The 24,061-nt window shown below is 40.8% G+C and overlaps 1 protein-coding gene and 1 long non-coding RNA gene across 3 annotated transcripts in view; one reads left to right on the top strand and one right to left on the bottom strand.

Annotated features, from left to right (window-relative positions):
* LOC139436772 (uncharacterized) overlaps window positions 1-24,061 on the bottom strand; it is an 85,027-nt gene that overhangs the window by 34,917 nt on the left and 26,049 nt on the right. The gene's annotated exons all lie outside the window — the stretch shown is intronic.
* Window positions 5,897-18,457, top strand: LOC131274088 (uncharacterized). 2 transcript variants are annotated; one of them, XM_058279081.1, is made up of 13 exons: window positions 5,897-5,961; window positions 6,419-6,443; window positions 8,189-8,259; window positions 8,706-8,730; window positions 10,942-11,001; window positions 11,442-11,466; window positions 12,046-12,119; window positions 12,575-12,599; window positions 13,972-14,031; window positions 15,772-15,860; window positions 16,271-16,389; window positions 16,467-16,561; window positions 18,171-18,457. In XM_058279081.1, the coding sequence occupies exons 3-13, from the start codon at window positions 8,234-8,236 to the stop codon at window positions 18,218-18,220; spliced, it is 648 nt and encodes a 215-aa protein (XP_058135064.1). In that variant the 5' UTR covers window positions 5,897-5,961; window positions 6,419-6,443; window positions 8,189-8,233; the 3' UTR covers window positions 18,221-18,457. The 2 variants fall into 2 exon arrangements, with proteins under 2 accessions (XP_058135064.1, XP_058135065.1); XM_058279082.2 differs by having other exon boundaries at window positions 5,926-5,961; window positions 8,192-8,259.

Raw genomic sequence — 24,061 nt, 5'->3', positions numbered from 1 at the left:
TTATTATTATTTTTTTAAATATACCTTGTAAGGTTCTTTTTTTCTTTTTTCTTTTTTTAAGATTTACTGATTTATTTATTTCTCTCCCCTTCCCCCCGTCCCAGTTGTCTGTTCTCTATGTCTATTTTCTGCATCTTCTTCTTTGTCTGCTACTGTTGTTGTCAGCAGCATGGGAATCTGTGTTTTTTTGTTGCTGTTGTTGCGTCATCTTGTTGTGTCAGCTCTCCGTGTGTGCGGCGCCATTCCTGGGCAGGCTGCTTTCTTTCGCGCTGGGCGGCTCTCCTTACAGGACGCACTCCTTGTGCGTGGGGCTGCCCTATGCAGGGGACACCTCTGCGTGGCATGGCACTCCTTGCACGCATCAGCACTGCGCATGGGCCAGCTCCACACGGGTCAAGGAGGCCCGGGGTTTGAACCCCGGACCTCCCATGTGGTAGAGGGACGCCCTAACCACTGGGCCAAGTCACAACTTTATTAATCGTGTTAGTAGATAGCACCACAACCACATAATGAAAGAGGCACTGACAAAAGTTGGTTTGTGTTTACTGGTAAACAGCATTTCAAGGTAATGTTTGGTCATTAATCTATTTATGGACCTTAGCTGAAAGAGTTGACTTCAAAAAAGTGCTGTGAGATTGTTATAAGAATGATATAAATTGTTAGAGGAGTTTTATATTCACATAAAAATTGTGCAGAGAGTACAAGAAGTTCCTACATGTTTCCCTGCCATCCTCCCAGTGCAGACCCAGCACTGTTTCCCCTGCTGACCACTCTCATTATTATGGATGTGTGTATAATTAAAGGGACAGTACCAGTACATTGTTTTGGAGAATCATGCTTCCTGTCTACCCCTCTGTGCATTTTGACAAAGGCATATTGTCATGTAACTCCCATGACAAAAATTCAGGTGTTTTATTGTGTCCCACAAATTACATTCAGAAATCCTTGGTAACTGTGTGTGGTGGGCTCATTTGGAAATAATGTATTTGCAGATGTGATTAAGATGAGGTCTATTGAATTAAGGGTGGATGTTAATATTCTATGACTAGAGCACTTATAAGAAGGTAAGAGACAGAGGAGAAAGCTGTGTGAAGATGGACCGACACTGGGAGGAGGAGGCCATGTGAAGATGGAAGAAGAGACTGGAGTTGTGCTGCCATAAGCCAGGGCACCTGGAGCCACCTGAAGCCGGAAGAGTCAAGGAATGACTCCTGGCTAGGCTCCTCAGAGAGACAAAGTGGTGCTACGGACACGATAACTTTGGAGTTTTTTGTCCCTAGATCTGTGAGGGAATAAGTTTCTGTTCTCAACCCACCCAATCTGTGGCAATTTATTATGGAAACACTAGGAAACTAGCTAGATTTGGTACTGGGAAGTGGGTTGTTGCCTTAATAGATACATGGAGAGGTCTCACAGAGGCTTCACATCAAAATATTGTTTCTGAACACAGACATGGGTGATGTTTACCCACATGTTTCCGAGTTGTGTGCAGCCAGTGAGACTTCCCATCGAGGCCCAGACATCAAAGATAACAAACAGAACTCAGCACTCTGCACTCCCTGGATTTCCAAATATGTAAAAAAAAAAAAGGGAAATCGTTGTATTCAGGAATTTCGGAGAGTAGGCTTTTTGCATAAGATAACAGCAAAAAATAATGTGCTTGTAGACAATTAAAAATATATAAAAAACTGTACATTGAAATTTGATTGACTTTCCCTCCATTTTCTATACTCCTCTAGGTTCTGTCATTAAGTACCAACTGTTAAATTTTTTTTTTTAAAGATTTATTTCTATTTATTTAATTCCCCTCCCCTCCCCCGGTTGTCTGTTTTCTGTGTTTTTTTGCTGCGTCTTGTTTCTTTGTCCACTTCTGTTGTCAGCGGCACGCGAAGTGTGGGCGGCGCCGGAAGTGTGGGCGGCATGGGAAGTGTGGGCAGCGCCATTCCTCGGCAGGCTGCACTTTCTTTCGCGCTGGGCGGCTCTCCTTACGGGGCGCACTCATTTTGCGTGGGGCTCCCCTACGCGGGGGACACCCCGTGTGGCAGGGCACTCCTTGCGCGCATCAACACTGCGCATGGGCCAGCTCCACACGGGTCAAGGACGCCCGGGGTTTGAACCGCGGACCTCCCATGTGGTAGACGGACGCCCTAACCACTGGGCCAAAGTCCGTTTCCCCCGACTGTTAAATTTTTGCACATTCTTTCAGATTTACTAATTGAAAATTCATGTGAAAGTTACACTGTACCACAACTTTTTTCTAAGGGCTTTACCTATAGTACTCACGTGTTCTTCATTTTTAAAGAAGTTTTAGATTACATGAAAGTTATTTGTAAATATAGGGATTCCCATATACCCCACCTCATCTGCTCACATTTTACACATTTAACAACACATTTCATTATTGTGATATATTTTTACAATTGATGAGCAAATATGGAAGCATTGTTACTAACCATGGTCTATAGTTTGCATTACAGTTTACACGATGCCCTGCACAATTTTACAGGTTTTGACAAAATGTATACTGGCCTGTATCTGTCATTGCAATGCCATGTGGAACAATTCCAGTATGCCAAAAATGCCCCATGTTACACCTATTCTTCCCTGTGCTTCCCCACAGAAACTGCGGTGATCACTGTCTTTCCATCAATGTGGAAAGGACTTCTAGTCCTAGAGTAATAATAAGTCTACTTTGGTCCATATTTACATTTTCCTCTTATGTGTGTTCATTCCTCAATCTTGAGGATTTCGGAATGCTTACACCCACGCTACTTCTGATTAAGATGGGTTTTAGGTCCTATGGGGTAGATGGAGGAAACACTGTTGCTTGCAGTGCTAGATACTCTCTGTCTTTTGGGATGGGCGTTGTCCATCATCCTTCTTTTGTTACTTATCCTGGGTGAATCTGAGGAACTGGAGACTAGGTGTTGGCTGCAACCCTGCTGAGATTCAGGGCTCCAGTGGCATATGAACACACTGCAGATTTAAGTCTCTGGGACATACATCTAATGGATATAGTGATAAGTATAGGTTCAAATATATGGGCAGAAAAACCGTGAGTAGGAAATGAGCCTAACCCTGATACACCGGGGAGATTGGCTATCATATATTCTAAGGTAAGGCCCACCCATGTGGTGCCGATTTCCTGAGTTTGGCTGAAAGGCCTAAAGTGTCCAGATGTCTCTAGAGCCCACAGCAGCACCCCTGCTTGAAGCACTGTTTTCTATGGCAGTCACTGAGATCGTCCTGAGATGTGCAGAATACTCATGTCCTTGCATGTGTCAATTATTAGTTGAAAGAAACTGGCTGTGAATCAGCAGTGATGGTCATTTGTATGGAGCCTTACATATCATGAAGGGTACTATATTCATTTTCCAGGGCTGCCATACAAAGTACCAAAATCTTGGCCACATAATAACAAACAAAAAGAATAAGGCCTAGAAATGTATTCTTCTACAGCTCTGGAGTGCAGAAGTCTGGAATCAATGTGTCACAGCACCATGCTCCCTCTGGAGGCCCTAAGGGAAGAGTTCTCCTTTGGCTTTCCCTCTCTTTTGGTGGAGGATGGCAATCTTTGGTGATCCATGGCATGTAGCTGCATGAGTCCAGCCTCTGCCTCCACATTCATATAGCCTTCTCCCTTTACTGTTTCTTTCTGTGTCCCTTCTCATTTTACAGGGACACTAGCTGGTTGGATAAGGGAGCTTGGGAATGGTATTACATGCCTATTTCTACATCAATGTGCTCTCTGGCTAGGGAAATGTTTCATGTTTCTGGGGAGGTTTAATTTTATTTCTTTTCCCCTTTTGAGTTCATGAAAACTTTGTTGCAAATGCTTTGGTATTTACATTGTCTTCTGATACCTTTTCATTTTTCTTTCTTTGAGAATTACTCAAAGAATTGGAACTTTATGATAAACACTTGGTGTCTTACACATAAAATTATTTTGTCATTTGCTTCAAGTGTCATTTGAAAATTACCCATTTCCTAGATGCCTTAATCACTGTTTCAGTCATCGTGTAGGCACTGCACAGGAGCACTCCCTGATAAAATATTGGTCAGTGTCTTATTATACCTCTCTAAACAGTCCTCTCCCAATCCTTTCTCCACCCCTCCTTTCTCCACTCCACCCCACACAAACACACATACAGCACAGCGAAGAAATATATTCCCATTTAGATGCTGCCAACATTGGGGTCACTATAAAGGTCTCCTAATTCTTCACTCAGAACTCTGTTCAAAGTTAAGTTATGGTTCATTCCATGACTTGGCAAATATATCAATTGAGACACTTATAATTAAGGTAAAACATAATCCAAAGTGATATTTTTATGCATTTTGGGACAAAGGACTTCATAATAAATAAGACCACTATCATTTGTAATTGCTGTTCATCTCACTTGACTGGGTCTCTGTTAACAGTCAGGAAACTCATCCATTCAGAAGAACAGGCATTACACTTAGGCTGTCAACAATAGGATCTTTGCCAGCTTTGTCAGATTCGTTCAAAAGGGAGATGATACATAAATAATGTGGCTGTTGTTAAGCAAAGCAGGTAAACTTGGAGTGTGGACTCCTGGGTTGGAAACTAGCTGAGTCTTGAGTAGATGTATCTTGAAAGAATACATGCAAATTGATAATAAGCACAAGAAATGATACTCAATATAATTAATCCTCAGTGAAATGCCAGTCAGAACCACGATGAGGTGCCCCTTATATCCAGTAGGGTAGCTAATGTTTTTAAGAGAAAATAAAATGAAAAATAACAAATATAAGTGAGGCTGTGAATCAACCGGAAGGCCCATACATTGGTGGAAGGAAGGTAAAATGGATCAGCCACATTGGGAAATAGTTTGGCAATCCCTCATTGAGAAAAACACAGGATTACCATAGGACCAGCAATCTAACAACTAGGTCTATGTATAAAAAGAATTTAACTTAAAAGAGGGACACAAATAGGTATTTGAAAACTCAGTGTTTGTTGCAGCATCATTCAGAATGGCCAAAAGTTTCAAACCACCCAAGTGTCCAGCAATAGGGGAATCAGTAAAAAAAAAAAAAAAAAAAACCATCTCCACGGACTGGGCCACACAAAGCAAAGAAGTTCTGATGCACCCTACTATATGCATGATACTTAAAAACACTATACTGAGGAAATAAGGAAGAGATGAAAGAAAGACAGTGTATCGATGTACTTATTTGAAATATAAGAAAAAGAAAATTCAGAGAAAGAAAAGGAGATTAGACTTTATTACCAGGGGCTAGGGAGATAGGAGATTAGGCTTATTGGTTAATGGCTACAGTTTCTGTTTCAGGTAATGAGAAAATTTTGGAATTGAATGTTTGAAGGGATGGTAACACAACATTGGACATGTAATTAATTGATGACAGTAAATTAATTGTATAGATAAAAATGGGTAAACTGGCAAATTTTATGTTATGTAGATGTTAACTTGTTGAAAATTTTTAAAAATCCTGTAGAACAGATGAGAAACTCAAGGTCAACAAAGATCTGTGAGGGTGAAGCAGTATCTCATGATGTCAATGAGATTCCAGCAATTTTGCTGGATTTCAGCATGGGTCAGATAAGAGTTGGAGCCATATCACTGTATCATATTGTACATTTTAGGACCACTTGTTCGTGAGCTATTTCACACTGATTTAGACTCTCTTTAACTACAAAGCCAAGGGTCCTATTTCTGATGCCCATGATTTCCTCTCTTTGGTCTCCTTCTTCCATGAAGTGTGTCTGGGTAACTCCACAGTCCCTGTTTCCTGACCACGGACCTGCACATTGCAAGCCCCTGTCTGGGTCAAGCAAAGATCCCTGAATAATATCAGCCACACCCCACTGTACTGACTGTTACTCTGTGTGCCCCCCCCCCCCCAGCTCCCCTGGAAGACCTGGTGGAGAACCCTCTTCATGACAGGGAGGATGAAGTGGTTCCACCTAATGTTGAGGTAAGGTCATCTGTTTTGGTCTAAGACAGAAATATTCCTTTCTCTTATTTGTCCTTTTCAATTGAGTAAATATCATAATATATGATGGTGTGAATTATAGATACCAGCCACTGGTCAGGGGAAAGGATATTTGGAAGGGTTCTCTTACCAAAAGAGCCCTGATAAAGAAGGCATTAGAAATTGAAGCACCGGGTTATATAGCATATGGTAATGGGCTTGTGCCTCAGCACCAGTATTCTGCTTGGATTTGAACTTTTGTAACTCCCATCAAAATGGTCTGGAAAGTCATATCCATGAGGCAACACTTGAGCCATTCCTAATGTATTTTCCATGTTTATTTATGGGGCCTTTGACTTTACGAATGCTTCCTATCAGTTTTCATAAAATCACCAATACCTGAGAAGATGCTACTCGACATCATAGGATCCTCATAGTGTTTTCTTTTTTGCAATTCCAGGGGAACTCCAGAGAAAGTGAAAACGGTAGGTATTCTGTGCTAATCCCACATCCGAGGGTAAAACAGAGGGGAAATAAGGAACTTCCAGAAAACCTTCAGCTGGGGACATCCTGGACAAAGCATCATGGTGACGATGAAATGGTTTCTCTGAAGGGAATCTGCCCTTGTTCCTACAGTCTGTGGTTTTGTCTGTGGTCTCTTTAGGTTGTGCAGGCTTTGCATGCATGGGGGTTTGGGGGGCCTAGTGTGAGTTTCTGTGGTGTAATTTTGACTTTGTGTGTGTGCATATGGGGGCAACCATGAGCAGTTTCCCAGATGTTATATCCCATTTAGACTGGACAATTACCAGGGACAACAGGGACAGTTTTCTCAAATATACCCCATCACCACTGTACGTTCTATGTACATGAACTTGTTCCACACTCACCAAAGCTGGACCTGGGGTTTGCTTTCTATGACCACAACACAGATGGAAAACTGAGGGCAAAGGTGAATATCCCAAGCTCTTGCACTGCTAATGGGATGGTACTAAATGGGAACCTAGTCACATGTCATAATACTTTGAGTTACAGACCTGAACTTGCCACTCAACCATCTGCTTACTAGAAACCATACAAGGGAGTTACAGCATCTGTATATATGCATACACCAGAATTACATGAGCCTACAAAGAGACCAAAACTGCCCATCATTATAAAGTAGCCTCAGTGGTCACATGACCTAGGCCAAGTACCTGTGCTGGCTACCACAGACTTTGATACAGTTATTAGTGCTCAAAGGACACAGTAATCATACATGCTAATGAGCAGCTCCAAATTCTGAGAGTCATGAGGCATCACATAGGATGACGTGATCCATGATAACTGGATTGAGGTCACAGCTCAGGAACTTACCCGAAGCAGATAGGCATCGGGAAGACAATCTAGTACATATGACAGCATCATCCCAAAGGACACGATAGGCACTCAAATCACGAGTCCCACAAGATGGTCTTTGAAAAATAAGAATGCAGACACATCTTGGTTCTTAACCTGGTGTCCAAACCCCTTGTGGAAACGTTCCTAAAGAGCTGCATTTGTGGGTGTTGACACTCAATCTGTATGTCCCTACATAATGGCTATCCCATATTTGATGGCCAATGATGCACGGTCAATATTTCAATGGCTACACACACTTGGTGTGGAAAAGAAAGACTGGAATTAATAAGTGTTGCTATTTAAATGTAAGATTTTAGTATTCCCAATCTTCTGTGATATGTTATCTTTATCCCAATGGGTTAGTGAATAAATGCAATAGAATGCATTACATGGAATGGAATCCAGACCACCAGAATACTTTGCTTCTAATCAAGTGATAAATTTCTGTAGAACAAATGGTAAATGCTGTGTCTGTATATGTGGCGTGGAGATGAAATTCATTTGCAGTTGTCCAGAAGATACTGGCACTTAAGTTGAGATATACTATAAAGAGGAGGGATGGTGGGACTCAGGCACTGAAGCATAGCATGTTTTTCAGTGCCATTTGTACACTGGGTATGGTCAGAAGGTTTAGGTTGATATTAGCTTCAGAGCTAGGGATATATATTTGTTTCTTTCTGGCTGCTCTCTTTGCATCCTTCCTTCATGATGGAAGATGGTCCCACAGCAGTTCTCAGCATGCTTGATAAACTACCTCCTCTACACAGTTAAGAGTCTTGTCCAAGGCTGTAAATTTACTTTGAAATTTATGAGAAACACACACAATGTGTTGAGTCATTCTGTGTCATCCTAGAAGACCAGGAACAACTGATGGGGGCACTTCCAAGTGATCAAGAGGATGAAGAGGTCCCATTTAAAGCCAAGGTGAGCTTACTAGTCATTGGTCTAAAGTTGATTTTTTGGTCTCTTCCACTGTAATTGATATCAGATGAGGATACTTAACCATGAACATATTAGATGAAATATTCCATTTCCTTGGGGTGGGAAGCATCATGTGGGGGCTCTTCTAACTGATCCATCATTGAAGAGATCAACCACAAAGGGGAGCAGAAGTTGACAAAGTAGGCTTTTGCTCAGCTACAATTTTTTTCTCCTTCGATTAAGAATTTGTAATCGCCACCCAAATTGAATTTAACAAATGTGCGTCCAGGAAAAGCTCATGCCTTTCTTGGTGTGTCTGCTACACCTGCTCATCAGGTTTGCTTGACCCCTACTTCACATCTGAATTTCTAATACTGCAAATCAAGCAAAAATCCTTTGCAAACAGCTGAAACATGATCTGATCCTCATAAGGTTTTCTCTAATTGCAGGTGGCCCCAGGAGAAAGTCAAACAGGTACATATCTAGAATTGCTGAATTGAGGTAATTTTGGATTAGACAAGCAGGGCATTGATCCTAGGTTTGCCTGGAAAGCCAGGGTGGTTCCAGTTACTGGTGGGATTTTTTGAGGTATGGTTAAACATTAAACATTAATGCCTCCTGATAAGGAATGTGGTCATGCTCTATTGTTCACTCAGTAGATGTATTCACTTCACTCGAATGGATTTGTGTCTATGGCAGTCATGGAGTGTGTATGAGCGAAGCCTATTGGAGGGATTGAGAAGGTGTGTGTTGGGGCATTGCTGTGTGTTTCCCTAAGTGAAGGGTCCAACATACACAGGACAACTGTCATTGAAACCTTTCTAAAACACCATCACATTACCACAGCACATATTGCATATAATAACCTGTAAACATCTCACTAGAATCATTCCTGGAATTATGTAAACTCTCCCTATCCCTTACAGCCAGGTTCTGAGGGGCATAAGTTAATGACCCGAGATTTCAAATTCCTAAGTTGTAGAGACAAGATTTGGACTGAGGCATGTAACCCCTATACTACTACTCCGAACTACTGAATATTACCTAATCACAGGTATGGGTCACTAGTGACAATGAAGGAATTTCCACTGCCTATATAAATGTAGGTGCCCATGGCATTTCCTAAACATGACACTCATGTATTAGATATTCACAGGGGTCACATAACACAGGTTAGCAGGTGCATTTTACAAGATACTTATTCACAGTTATTAGTGTGAAAAACACATAGAGAGCCCCACATGTTGCTGGTAAACTCACAGACTCTCAGACTCGTGAGGTTTCAGTGGGACAAGCTTGCCAATCGCTGCCAGTACTGGGTCACAGCTCAGCACATGGCCCGAGCAGACAGACAAGGATTGGAGAGATATTTTCATCTATTTAATAACGTTATCACCATAAGCCATTAAAAAAAAATCATTCTGTGAGCTGCTCATTTGAGGAAGAGTAATGAGTAAGAACTCAAATTCCCTCTTAGCCATTAGGTTCATGTTCATCATTCTTATTTCAAGTTTCCCTTATAGCTAGCACAGAGATTCATGCTCAACCTTCAATCGATCCTAACTCTCCCACTGTGGGATGGCTCATATAATCATGGAGAGGCACATCACACAATGAATACAAAAACATGGTAATGAAAAGGAAGATGAAGGAAAAATATCATATGAACATTGGGTACTTTTAAATGGTAGTCCATGAGTACTATGACAAACCCTATAAATATTATCTTTATGACACATGTTAGTGACTCAATACAAAAGAATACCTTGTCTAGAATTAAATCCAGTCAACCAATAAATGAATAAATAAAACACTACACAACAGATTAGTATTGTAGTAGGAGCACTTTGAATTAGTGGAGATGGAAATGACCTTGGAAAGTTCAAAAGGGCATTGACAAGTCTAGATTCCAAACAGGAAGGGGGAAGCAGATTTTGTCTCAATGGACAGAGCGCCCACCTACCACATGGGAGTTCCAGGGTTCACACCCAGGGCCTCCTGACCCGTGTGATGAGCTGGCCCATGTGCAGTGCTGATGCGCACAAGGAGTGCAGTGCCATGCAGGGTTGTCTCCCACATAGGGGAGCCCCACACACAAGGAGTGTGCGCCATAAGGAGAGCCTCCCAGCATGAAGAAAGCGCAGCCTGCCCAGGAGTGGCACCACACACACGGACAGCTGACGCAACAAGATGACACAACAAAAAGAGACACAGGTTCCCAGTGATGCTGACAAGAATATAAGTGGACACAGAATAACACACAGTGAATGGACACAGAGAGCAGACAATGGGGGGGGGGGGAAGGGGAGAGAAATAAAAAGTAAATCGTAAAGAAAATAATAAAAACACAACTATTAAAAAAAACAGGAAGGAAAAGTGATGGAGCTCTGTAAGTAATACCATCTGTTTAATACTATTTTTAGATTGAATATATCATGTTGAATTTGGGTACCTTTAGGTACACAGACAAAAAGTTTTCATTTCTCATTTTTTTCCTGTTCCTCTTCTCCTTTACCATCCTTCTTCCACCAAGGAGGATGGCCCAGCAACATATTTTTACAGACTTATTACCCCTCAGGTCCCTATTTTCTTGCCCCCTGCAGTGTCAGGGTAGGTCCCTGAGTAACCCATGAACACCGCCCAATGTATTGACATTTACTCTGTGTCCTCCCGGGAACCCCTAAGGGCCTGCTGGATGAGTCCCCCAGTGAGAGGGAAGATGAGGAGGTTCCATCAAATTCCAAGGTATGGTCACCCATTCTTTCTCTGTTGTCAAATTGCTGATTTTAAGTTTTTTTTTGGTTTTTATTTTTTTTTCTTTGTTTTATTTGCCAATTGAGTTCAGATATGAAAATCAGACCAAATAATTATAGGTGATGTCTATGATTTCCTTAGTCAGGAGAGTGTTCATTTGGAAACTTTTACTAACATCTCTGCTTCAAGAGGAACTTCAAGGAGTCCCCCCTACATTACAGGGCTAGGTTTCCTCCTCAATAGATGGGAGAGATGCATAAAACAGGAAATGCTGTGTCTTTCCACAAGTGTCTGTTACAATTACTTTTTGGGCCTTCATCTCAACCCGTTTCCCACCTAGTTTTCTAAAGGCAGCAAGAGAGTAAACCAACTGTGCAAACACTATACAGCCTGCTCCAGTCCTCAGAGTGTTTTCATTTCTCTAATTGTAGGTGGCTTCAGGAGTAAGTGAAAACGGTATGTATTTTGGTATCACTTTACTTCTTTTTTAAAAATATCTAGATATTTAAACTAGGGGTTTCATGCTTTCTTTACTGTGGAAAGCATCCTGATTTTACCTTCCATGTGGGCATAATAGAGGGGTCCTTCTGTTTTAGAGGAAGAAAAATGTCCACATTGTACAGTACTTTCAGCAGTTGTGTTCCCCTTGGGTGGGTTGGGTTTTTGTTCATATCCCATGATAGTTGCACACTTTACAAGTATTTAAATGTTCAAAGTTCAACAATAACATTGGGCTTCAAAATGGGCAGGAGGAGTGGTAAGAAACTGTCATTGAACAACATCCTCTTCTTTAGTACCTTTGCAGGTTCCTTTTATGGTGCTTTGGGATGTCTTTAGCTACAGTGCCAAGGACTGCTTCCCTTTGTATTGCTGCTCCTCCCTGTTGCCCTCCTTCCACTCCTTAGCAGCTCACTTAGGCTTGCTGAATACCTGCCTCCTTGTTATTCTAATCCCTCGTCCAAGTCAAGCAATGCTTCTTGACTAAACCCAGAGCAACTACCCCAATGTACTGATGCTATTCCTCTGTTCTCCTAGCTCTCCCGGAGGGCCTCCTGGAGGAACTTCTGAGTGCCCAGGCAATAGAGCACACTCCATTTACTTACACCAAGGTAAGGCCAACTTTCTTTATCTGAGATAGAACCACTGCATTCTTGGCTTCTTTCATTTCTAATCCAATTCAGTTACGAAAATTTGACCACGTACAATATAGATGAGAGGTTCAAATGCTTGGTGCGTCAGTGTTCAGTGGGCATGTATTAGGAGCTAATCCCAGTTTGAAGGGGGCAATCATAAATGGCAGCATCAGGTTATAAACCATATGGCAGGAGGACATTCTTTAGCAGAAATTTTTTCACCTGGAATTAAGAATTTTGTACTTAGTAATCAAAATGGACTTGAAAAATGCATCATCCAGGACTGTTCATGCTTTACACCTGCTTTTGGTTTTCCTTAACTTCCTTCTTTCCCTCTTGTATTCTAAAGTCACCAAGAGAACACAAGCCTCTTGTAGCACTGTAGATTAAGTTCTGATCCTTACGGCATTATCTTCTCTGTAAAATTGCAGCCAGTCCCAAGAGCAAGCAACAATGGTAAGTATTCTGAAATCCTACATTTGCTGAGAAAAAGTTCAGATATTGAAAAACATGAATCTTCCTTGTCGATTGAGTTTAAAGAGGTTCCTGATGACAACCTCCTTGAGGGAATAAGGATTTGGGTGTGGTGAATGAAATGGATATTCCAGGTAAGAACTAGGGTTGTCTTTCTTAAGAAGTTGAGTACTGATTAGTTGGCTTGTGTTTGTCTGCATGGAAGTGGTGTGGGTTTACATGTGTATGTTTGTGATGTGATTCTCAGAATACATGTTTTGATTCTCAATGGGCATGTGTACAAATGTGAGTCTTTAATGAGTTTTCTGGATTTTTCAAACACCAAACAGCACAACGACTAGTGTCAACTTTCTTTGTAATAAATCCCATCAGTATCTCTTCATGGATAAATATATATGTCAAATATTATCAAATTATGTACTACGTTAGTGTGGCTTACAATATGTAGTGTGGCTTACAATATGTCAAGTATACCTCAATAACTCAAGAATAATTCATCAACATCAAAGAAAATTTTCATGAAGCTCTACAGGGACGGAAATGTGGTACAGGACCCTTTTTTTGGGATGTAATAATATGTCTTGGCTTAATAATAAGCTTTATAAGGCTTTACTTATACCTCATAGCACTTCGAGTGGTCAGGATGAAAGAAAGGCAGACATACATGTCCATTCATTAACGTATGAGACAGGGCAGTTTTGAGAAGGTGAAGAAAAGTCTTCAGAACTGGACATTTAATGGATACAGTCCAAAGAACTTGAGATTTTAGGTGCTTTGACTCCTAATCCACACATTTTCTTCAAGTCTCTTCTGCCTGGCAGAGTCTCTAAAGTTCTGCTATGAATTTGTCAACATTTGTCATTTTAGTTCACACAGCCAGGGCATCTAGAGCAGATTCTAGTTTTTGCAGTTTTGCTAAAGCCCAATACCCATTTGTGCTGGTAGCTGTGGTAGGGATGATGCAGAAGGGAACATGTGCATCCTCACAAAATGCTCCCCAAGGCAGCAACCCAGAGTCTAGCACTAGGTCTGTGCTTTGAACTCATCTAAGACAGAGCATGTCCAAAGAGTCATAATTTCAGGGTGACAAGATTGGAGGTCAGTGCTCTATTTTCCAGCTAAATAAGGGAGTGAGAAGTTGAGAGCTGATACCTTCCCCTCCTCTCCCTCACTTGCAAGCACTTTGCACTTTCTTGCTAAGGCCTCAGGCTCCAGAGGGGCCCAGGAAGGTCTTAGAACCCAGGGCAGAGAGCTGGGTTTTCCTATGGTAGCCAGCAAGGTCTCAAGGAAGAAGGGAGGGATGGGAGTGGCCCAATCCTTAATAACGTTCCTGCGGATCTTTGTTTTCCTAAAGACTGGCTTGCGGACCGCAAGTATGACTCCACTAGCAGCGATGACGAAGACGACAATCCAGGTAGGTTACAATTCTCAAGGAAGGATCCAATGGAGAAGATACCAAGATCAGTAGTTATACCTGGTGCCTTGGAGTCTATGGAAGGGGGCATGACATTAGAAAGTATAGGAAATATTTATGAGGGCCTGCTTTCATCTTTTCGTTTTCAATAACATAAAAGTAGGAGATATAATGACCGTGAGCTTTGTGTGTGTTGTGTGTTAAATGAACTTTCCATGTATTTTTTTAAAAATTAACTTCCCATGGGTTAGTTTTTTCATGTCTTCTCAACAGTCTGACAACAAAACTTTGGTTTCCTTTGCTTAGCATCCCATAGTAACTGATACAAGAAATCGTGGTTTGGATTTAAGTGTTGAACTTCAATGGAGCGGGTCAGGTTCTCACCTGGACCTGGGACAAAGTGTTTTTAGCTAGTGACAGACGGCACCTGAGAAGTAGGGCCTCATCCCGTGCACTTTTAGATCTAGTTTTAACTTTCTTCATGTTCCATCCTTACTGCGGATCCTGCTTTAAAGGTTAACCATGGGTTGGAAGCCATGAAGAACATTTTCTCTGGGCTTAGCATGTACCTGTGTCCCTGAGAGGTGTGGCTAAAGCACATTATTGAACTCACTACTATTTTGCACTTCCTACCCAAATGCAAAATGCCAGTGTAGTTTGGAAACCTAAATTTAATTACGACTGAGAATGGTTTGATTCCAGTTGCCCCAGAAGAGCTTCCAAAGCCCAGCAGGCTTTCTGAGGACTTGTGTGAATGGGCCGCTGACTTGTTTCACACACTGGCTCTCACAGTCCTACGGGGCTGGTGCTCTGGAATTGAGTATGCCCAAATCAGAGCCTCTTGGCAGCAGGGCCACAGGTTTCCTCCTGCACTGTGAGTTCAGTGCTATGGTCAGCAGTGCCCTGTTTCTCAAGCAATATTCCTTTCTCTCCCTGTGCCTTTCCGCAGGCTTCTCAAAGCACCCAAGGTACTCAGGCCTAAGAAGGCTTGATGAAACCTAGAAGGCTCAATTCATTTAAATGGCCACACATTCTACACAAGGCTATTAACACACCTGCAAGATAAGGGAACGTGGACAAGTTACTTTATGTCTAATTTCCTGTTAATCCTCTCTAAATCGCTTTTTTTGGAACCTATGGAGATGTTGGGAGGACAGAATGTTTGCTTCACACCTAAAGCCATACCAGACACTTCAAAAATCACTTGATTTTGGGGGTTGGTGGTAGCTCTCTTCCACAAGATCTGATTCAACTCCAGATCCCGAGTGTTGCATCTGGAATTGGTTGAATTGGTAATTGGCCAATCCATTGATTGGAGAGGGTGGCATGGTACACTTGATCATTCCCCTGTGTTCTCATAAGGAAAAACAATGTGAATGGAAGACAAGAATAAAGGAAATAAGCAGTATTGGGAGAGAGGAGAGGCAGGGAGTTTCTGAGGCAAGATGATGGAAAGGAAACCAACATCATGCTTAGCAAGACATAGAGAATATGCCTGCCTTCTTTGAGGACAAGGAGGAAATGGGCATTCCTCCCCAGAATTATAGTATATGAGGTCTGGTAAACGGACCCTGTTGACATTAGGCCAACCACACAGGGCACAGGAGACGTTATCGAGGCCCAAAGAAAGTTGGGGTGATACAGACAGAATTGGGTGCCAAGCTCAGGTCACGGTATGACAAAGACAATAGGGGCTCTAATTCTCCCCTGAACCCTAACTTTCTCCTTTCCTTTTGCAAGGTCACCCTATCACGGTCACCGCAATGGTTCACTCAGAGGCGTTTTTCTCGGACTCAGAAGAGTCAGACGTAGAGAATGGCAATATGCATGTAATTTATTTCCTCTTCTTGCCTAATTTTAAAATCTTCCTGTTTCTTCTTTGTAAGCATTTCTTCGTAGCTCTTCTCTTTCCCCCTCCTTTTACAATTGTCATCTCAAAGGCCCTGGTAGCCTCCAGGAAGGTGAGGTTATACAATTGGCAATGTTTTTAAGATGTTTCTCCACCTTCTTCACCTACTGTGTTTTAACATTGCATGGATTTCCAACCCTACTATGCACCATAAATCAACTGGTGTGTCCCTGAATGGCCCAGGCGAGAAGTTGTGCTGAAGTCTGAAGCATTGGCCCACATCATGTGGGGTTGGCCCCTGGGAAGTTTGTTCTGGGATGGGCTCTCCCTTCACTGCCGTGTTCCTCCACATATGGCTCTGGAAAAGCAAGTGTGTTCTCTACCCTGCAGCTGTCTACACTCGTTGAGGAGGAGGAGTCTGTTTACATCGACCTTCTTTTCCGGGAATGCACAGAAGGAATCAATGATGTAAAAAGAGATGAAGAAGAGGAAGAAGAGGAAGAAGAGATGTTAGTGTGGAGTAGTGGGTAGGATGAAGAGGGAAGGGAAACAAGTCCACATGCACTAACTTTCTTTGCCACTTCAGGAAATTCAGCGTTCATGAGGAGCTTGCTGGAGTGCCTGCAGCTGTGTGTGAATATGGAGGCGGAGATAGGAATCTGAGGGGGAAAATGAGCACAGGCAAGTGAAGGGTGCCCTGAGAATCTCTCCCCATGAGTAGAAGTGCTTTCCATGTAAGCCCTAAAGCTGATCAGCTATGCCTTCCCTTGGCTCCTTAATTTGTAGGAGAGGGCTCTAGCCCTCTTCAGGACCAAAGTTTGCCCTCCCAGTCCACCTAAGGCCTGCCAAATCCTCCTGTCTTTCTTACTGAGTGTGGTGTACACTGTGGAGTGACCTAGAGTGCCACCAGTTCTCACAGGGAAGGGGTGAATTAGCCTGAGTTAGTTGGTCAGGGCTGCTTTATCTGATACCAGTGATTAACTGGGGTAAACACAGGAATTGACAGTCAGTTTAGGAGATTAGAAGCAAAATCTAGGTGTCAGCATGATGATGCTTTCCCTGATGCTGCCAGCAACACATAACTCAACCTCTGCTTCCATCACCTGATCATCTGTCTTCATCTGTCTCCCAGTGCTCCTGCTCTGAATTTGTCTAGTCTTCCTCTCTTTGGAAGGACTCCAAGCGTATAGGATTAAGGTCACCCAGATGCAGGTTGGCCTCCCCTTCACTAGTAAGATCTCTGACGACCCTATTCACAGATGAGTTCACATCCAAAGGTGTGCAGATGAGGATGAAAGCATGAGTTTATGGCTGCCCATTATTCAATCCAGAACCCAGAACAGTGGGGTCACTCTCAGGCAAACAGGGTAGCTACTGAGGCCCTGTTTTCTACCTCAGTGGGACCTGAGTCACAGCTGCCCAAGCCTTGGGGTCCTAAGCCTCTGTAGTTTCCTTCCTCGTCCCACTTCAGCTCACACTCATTTTCTCAAGCTGTACTTCTTTAGAATTTATTCATGTATGTAGAATTCAAACAAACACAAAGCACAAAGGAAATCTCCCTGCAGGGCTTGCTAGGAATGAGAAAATCAGAGAGGACTGCATGTTACTTAAGTCCCCTTATTTATTTTATATTGTTTAAGTAATAACTCTTGTTAGATTATGATGAGTGTTTTGTAATACTTACATGTTGGAATATCTTAATGTAAGAAACTATATGATTTTGGCGTCACAGTCACTTTATATTAAAATGGGTTGCCCAGTAAGCTCAGTGTTTGATTTAGAATGAAACTGTTAATTAGGGAAAGAGCTCCAGGAATCGGTCCCTTTTTGATCTGAGGCTTTCACCACTGGATGCTGTTGAGGACCAGGGTGGAGGGAGCAAGGTTATCGCTTCCACGCCTCTCCCTTCAGAATTCCTGCCCCTCACCTGGCCCAGGGAGATGGGCCTCTGCCTTTTCTTTCTAGAGGACTTGAGCCCACCTTTTCTTCTGCATCAGTTTCGTTCTCCAGAGGACATTCACTTGAAAGGTGCCCAATCTAGCAATCAGGTCACAGCCCATTGCCTGGAAATTTAGAGACACTCTTAGTCACAGACAGCACCCTATGCAGACAGCAGCAGTAGGAATTCAGTCCCTCTGGATCTGGCTCGTGGGATATCATGGGCCAAAGATCACCTCTCCAGGGTTGGTCTGAGATAACTTTTGAGTCCTACAAACCACCTCAGGGAAACCCAAGCTCCGACCACCTCTGTGCCACCTGAGTGAGTCCAGATCCTCTATTTGTGTTGCAGATCCTACAACTGACTGCTACAAGGATGCTGAGCTGGAGACCTCAGCCTGAAGCTGAGTAGAACTGGAGATCTTATGGCGCTTGGCGACACTTATGTGCTCACCCTTCTACTCCACTATGAATGAACAACTAAGTGGCACTTTAGTTTTTAATCCAAAGACTGAGACGAAGTCTTAGAAATAAGTTTTACTTTTAATGTTATATGCCATATGAAACAACTTTTGTACCTTTACTACTTATATTTCTTATTCTTTATGTAATAAATAAATATACTGATAAGTACCCTAAGCAATGCTAGAGCTATATGAATTATAATATCTGGTCTCCGTATTGGCTCCCACCAAGGTGAAACACTCACTCATGGAATCCTCATTGAGTGTTTGTTGAAAAAATAACTGGAAACTGACAGCTTATCATAAGCCCTCCTGTCAATGGGTTTTTAAAATTTCATTTACTGAACTATGTTCAGTCACCTGGTATGGGTCATGCCAAAAATGCTCATCTTGGTCTAGCAGGATAACGTGAATTTCAGGGCCTTTTTCACTTACACTGCGGTGTTGCTGTGTATAAAACCATGATTCACATTTCATTCCACAAATGTTACCCCATTTGCATCTGGCACAAAATCTTGTTCTCCAAAACACTGATGAGATTCTAATTCCTTCACATGATATGAGTGTAAATGTTTTCACATTTTGGTTAACCTGGTTAATTTTCCTAGAATATCCCTTGCTTTTAGTCCTTCCGAGTCAGTGCACAGCACGCACTTCTGACACGCAGCGTCAAAGAATTTCCTTCCAGAGGGGGAAAAAAAACAAATTGTAATTTTTTAGCATTTCTTTCAAGTCTTTGCTTTTGGATTTGCTTTGGATTTGGATTTGCTTTTGGATTTCGAGACACTCCAGTGTTCAGGTATTAGACCAACTATGCCATTTGTCATTCTTTTACTTTTTTTCCCCCAAATCTTTTACGTTCTCCACAAAATTTCTTTTAAACACTATCTGCTTTTCCTTTTGCTTTCTACTTAACCATTTCTGGTCATTCTATTTATTATGCATTACAATTCAATTTTGAACTGATATTTTTCTTATTTTCTGATGTCATCCCAATCGTTGTTTGATTTTCTATTTTTAATTTATGACATCTTATGTATTATCTCATTTTCTAAATGCCTTTTATTTACTTTTGAGAAAGCATTTTTCAGGACATAATGTACATAATGAAGAAGGCCTTTCATGCATTTGTTGTGGCTACTCTGTATTCCATTTCTCCCTAAATTACTTTGTTACATGAAAATAATGTGATTTTTTTCTTCGTATTCATATAATTAGAAAAAATTATAGAAGTGCAATTCAAATTAGCTTTCCCAGGAACAGAGATAAGTGTGTCTTCCTAGATTTTTTTAATGAAATTTTTTAAAGTACAAAATCTTTCTTCCTGGTACTTCCAGATGCTTCAATTCTACCTCTCTTAACCATGGGACTTTACTCTCATCACCTCTATTGCACCTATCATTTTCTTTCTTCATCTGACTAGTGAATATTCCTTTTCATATATACTCTTTACTTGAAGTGAAACATCTTTTACCTGACGTTGCCAAAATCTAGTCATTTTCTATAAATGCCCATATAGGTTGAAAATTAATTATCTGTAAGGGATTTTCCATTAGATATCTTGCGTTGTATTTCATTTCTGAATTATATTTGCCTATTTATCTGTTTTATTTCTATAATCATTTATATTTTAGCTACTTATATTTATTTTACATGGAAATTTCTTTGTTTTTATACTCCATATTTCAGTCATTTGAATTCAGAATTATTAATTTCCTCCCCAGTTTTAAATCAATATTCATACATATTTGGTGTTAGCAGTGGCAGTTCATATTCAGTGAATTTTTTTTAAAAATGCTGCTGCTTTAGAGTCACAATGACATAGGTTCACTGTCATTCATATCAGGTCTGCAATATTACCACCATATGGTATATACTTATCATCAGACACATACATCAGCATCCCCCAATGTAATAGTTCTATTTCCCATGGTCTCCAAGGATGTCCTTAATACTTGTCTCTCCTTCATTAAAAGTAATGTTTTATAAATAACTTCTAGAAAGAAAAACTTTGCTTGATATGGTTTACTGAATTTTAAAATTTAAGAATACATAAAAGACATTTCAGACATATTCTACCATGATCTTATTATGAAAGTGGGACACTTTTACATTATTAAGAATTACGTTCTTCAAAACCATAAAAATGTAGGTCTCCTACAATTAACTCACATTCCAGGATTTCTGAAGTGTGCGCACAGCCTTCCTATAAACTGGGGACTTTCTGCGGCTCACTGAGTGGAGGGTCATTTGTGGAAGTCATTCCATTCTCTTCACAGCTGTGTCTATATGATCCACTGCAAACATTATATTCAATTGTGAAATACTGAAAGTTTTTGCCATGACAACAAGATAAATTTGCTCACTTTCATCACTGCTATGCAGCATTATGCCGGAAGTTCTAGCCAGAGGAATTGGGCAAGAAAAATGGAACTGAAGAAGGAAGCTATTCTGATACACGGATGACATGATCTTTTAATAGATATTCCCAAAGAACCCACAAAAATACTACTGGAACAAATACAGACATTAAGCAAACTTGCATTGTATGAGATAATACACACAAATGTCAGTTCTGTTTATATAGTATGGTAAAAAAAAAAAAAGTCTAAGATGGATTTAAAAAAAAAATCCATTCAGTTACCCTCTAATGAATAAAATATTTAGGAATGAATTTATTGAAAGTGTAAAGCACTTGAACAAGAGCAGTCATACCTGAATGAAACTGAAGAAGACTTAAACAAATGGCAAGACATCCATTGTTCATGGATGGTAAGACTAAATATTGTTCTAATACCAATACTACCCACAGGGAACTACAGGTTCAGTATTATAGTTATAAACATCCCAACTGACTTTTTTTTTTTTTTCTTTTTTACAGAAATGGAAAAACAGATGCTCCAATTTATATGGCATCAGCAAGTGGCTAGATGATGCAAAACGAACAACTTTCTCTATGGTGAGATTGGGATTGATTAATTTATAGAACAGGAGGAGGGCTTTGTTATGGATCTGGTTGCTTTAGATATGTAGGAATTTCTGGGATACTCTGAGGAATATTGGGGTTCACAGAAAAAGGGGTTCTAATTCTCCCTCTTAATGGCTGCCATCATTTTCCTGAAATTCTCATGGTAACTCAGAGGCAAAGATGTAAAATATCTCTGAGAACAGTACTGTGTCCTTCCTTTGGGGAATTTTCATTTAGGCTGGGTGCAGTCTTGGGTTCTCAGAAGGAAAGAGTGCCCTCTGGAAGAATAAATAACTCACCATGTCCCCTGCTCTATATACCCTAAATCATAGGATCTACATTGAGTTAAGCATGAACAAGGGTATGACAATTTACTCAACATAGTGACCAGTAAAATTCACATGAAAAAGAGAAAGTCTCATTGACACATCTTACAGAATGGACACAATTTAGTTGAAGAAGGATTTGGGGAAGTTGTACATACCAGGCTGCTCAAAGAGTGGCTCAGGTCTTCAGTCAGGGAGACGAATGTTGACAACCTCTAGAGAAGTTCTCATATCGGTGACTGAACTTTTCAGCCCCAGAATTTCTATTTCAGTTGATTTTACATTTTTGCCTCTTTACTGATATTCTCTGCTTACTGAGACACCATCCTCATATTCTCCTTTTATCATTGAGCATATTAAAAATCTGTAATGTATAACTCTGTTTTATAACTGAAGGATATTTTCTATTAATTGTCTTTTCTCTTGTGTGTGGGACATTCGTTCTTGGTACACTCCATGCCCATAAAACTGGATCTTTTGACTATTTTAAGGTGGCCAGTCTGAAAATCAGATTTTCCTGCATCCAGGGTTTGTTGTGACTGCTTGTTGTTTTTCTTCGTTTGGTCACTTCTTAGCACTAATTGTGTGAAGTCAGTACAATTTGTCATGGATAGTCACTAAAATCTCTTGTCCCGGTAGCTTACTGGCCAGACAGTGAATGGACAGAAATTTCCACATATGCCTAAAATCAACAATAAATTTAAAAGTCCTTGCAGATATGTGGTATGTATACACTGCAACATGGCTTCAACACTCAGTTTATGACTCCACAACTCCACATGTCCTGTTGGTACAAATCTTAATAGTAAACCAGAAATGAGTGCTTAGGTTGTTCTCGGGTCCTTTTTATACATGTACCCAGTCCTTCTATATACATAGATTGTACATAACCAGGAATATATTGCAGCTTTTCAAGGATCTTATTAGCCAAAGCACCTCATTCCTCAGCCTTCCTCCAAAACATTCGTCTTAGTGTTTTGCTGCCCCAGTGTATTCCTGTGAGCCATGTGGGATCAACTAGTCTATTTGTCTTAAATGTTCTGGGTGAATACCTCTCGGGTAACCACCTGAGCACCCAGAGTTCCCTTAGGTGAAATATATGCAGGTCCTTGGAGACGGACCTCCATGGATTTGCCATCCAAGTAAAACAGTCAACCAGAAGCCTCTCTGAAAAAGGTCCTTTCTGCTCCCTCTGGTATCGGTTATTGTAACAGAAATTCAGGCTGTTGTCTTCAAAGCCATACCAAGGTGGTGAGCAGAATGGGACCAGGGTAAAGGAAAATAACCCAAACCTCTCTGACACGTTTCACCTGCTTTATTTTTTTTTTCTCTTTCCCTCACCTGATTCAAAGTTCCCCTTCTTGCTGTATGATTTTGGTTAGATTCCAGAATTCATAACAATTTTATTCTACTATTTTTGTCATTTTCTTTGTTGCTTTTGTGGATGGCTTGACTCCGGGACTCCCCAAATCCACTATTTTTGCTGTCGACATTCTGTTCCTTTATAACTAACCAACCCTTAAAATTTGTACATAGTGTGAAATACTTCCCCAATAATCCATGATCTGAAATTCCAGATACATATTTTATTATTTCACTCTGCTTGGGGTTATTCTTTAAGCAGAAGCTTTGTAACATCCTAATGACTGTTTACCATCTTCCTTCTTCCTTTTCTCCCACAGTTATTCTCAAATTGCCTTTGCTTGAACTAGTATGGGGATAGCAGGAATGGTGAGAGTGCATCTATGGGTATTTTTTGTTTTTCCATTAAAAAAATTATTTATTTATTTATTTATTTAAAGAAGCTTTAGAATATAAAAATGGTACATCCAAGGGATTCTCATATGCCCCACTCCCTATCCCTCTGACACTTTCACACATTATCAACATCCTTCATTACTGTGTTACATTTGTTAAAATTGACAAACCCATGTTGAAGCACAGCTATTGACCATGGATTACATTTTATGATATAGTCTACATTCTGCCCTGCACAATTTTGTAGATTATGACAAAATATCCAATGGCCTGTATCTGTCATTGCAATGTCATGCAAGACAACTCCAATGTCCTGAAAATGCCCTCACATTACTCTTATTCATTGCTCTCCCATCCCTCAGTACCTCTTGTGGTCACTGCCTTTGTATCAATGATAGGAGTTCTTCCAGTACTAGAGTAATAGTAAGTCTATTATGTCTACTTTAATAATGTCTACTTTAGTCCATTGTTCATGCCCCAATCTTGAGGATTTGGGGATGGCGATGCCCCCAAAATATACACATTTTAAAAACAAAAAACCACTATTAAAAAATTAATGGGGCTGAGGGATGGGGAGTGGGGCATATGGGAACCTCTTATGTTTTTTAAGGTAACATTTTATGTGATCTATTAACTTTAAAAAAGATAATTAAAAAAATAAAAATAAAAATTGGAAAACTAATAATAACATCTACATTAGTCCATTGTTCATGCCCCAATAATGAGG

The sequence above is a fragment of the Dasypus novemcinctus genome, chromosome 17 (assembly GCF_030445035.2).
Source record: "Dasypus novemcinctus isolate mDasNov1 chromosome 17, mDasNov1.1.hap2, whole genome shotgun sequence".
Taxonomy (NCBI): domain Eukaryota; kingdom Metazoa; phylum Chordata; class Mammalia; order Cingulata; family Dasypodidae; genus Dasypus; species Dasypus novemcinctus.
This window is presented reverse-complemented; position numbering and strand designations above follow the sequence as displayed.

What these genes read in the sequence shown, in the direction of transcription:
- LOC131274088 (XM_058279081.1), top strand. Translation starts at nt 8,234, where the DNA reads ATGAAGAGGTCCCATTTAAAGCCAAG. An exon ending in CTCCATTTACTTACACCAAG is followed by an intron (nt 12,120 to 12,574) that starts GTAAGGCCAACT and finishes GTAAAATTGCAG; the next exon opens with CCAGTCCCAAGAGCAAGCAA. An exon ending in TAGAGAATGGCAATATGCAT is followed by an intron (nt 15,861 to 16,270) that starts GTAATTTATTTC and finishes TCTACCCTGCAG; the next exon opens with CTGTCTACACTCGTTGAGGA.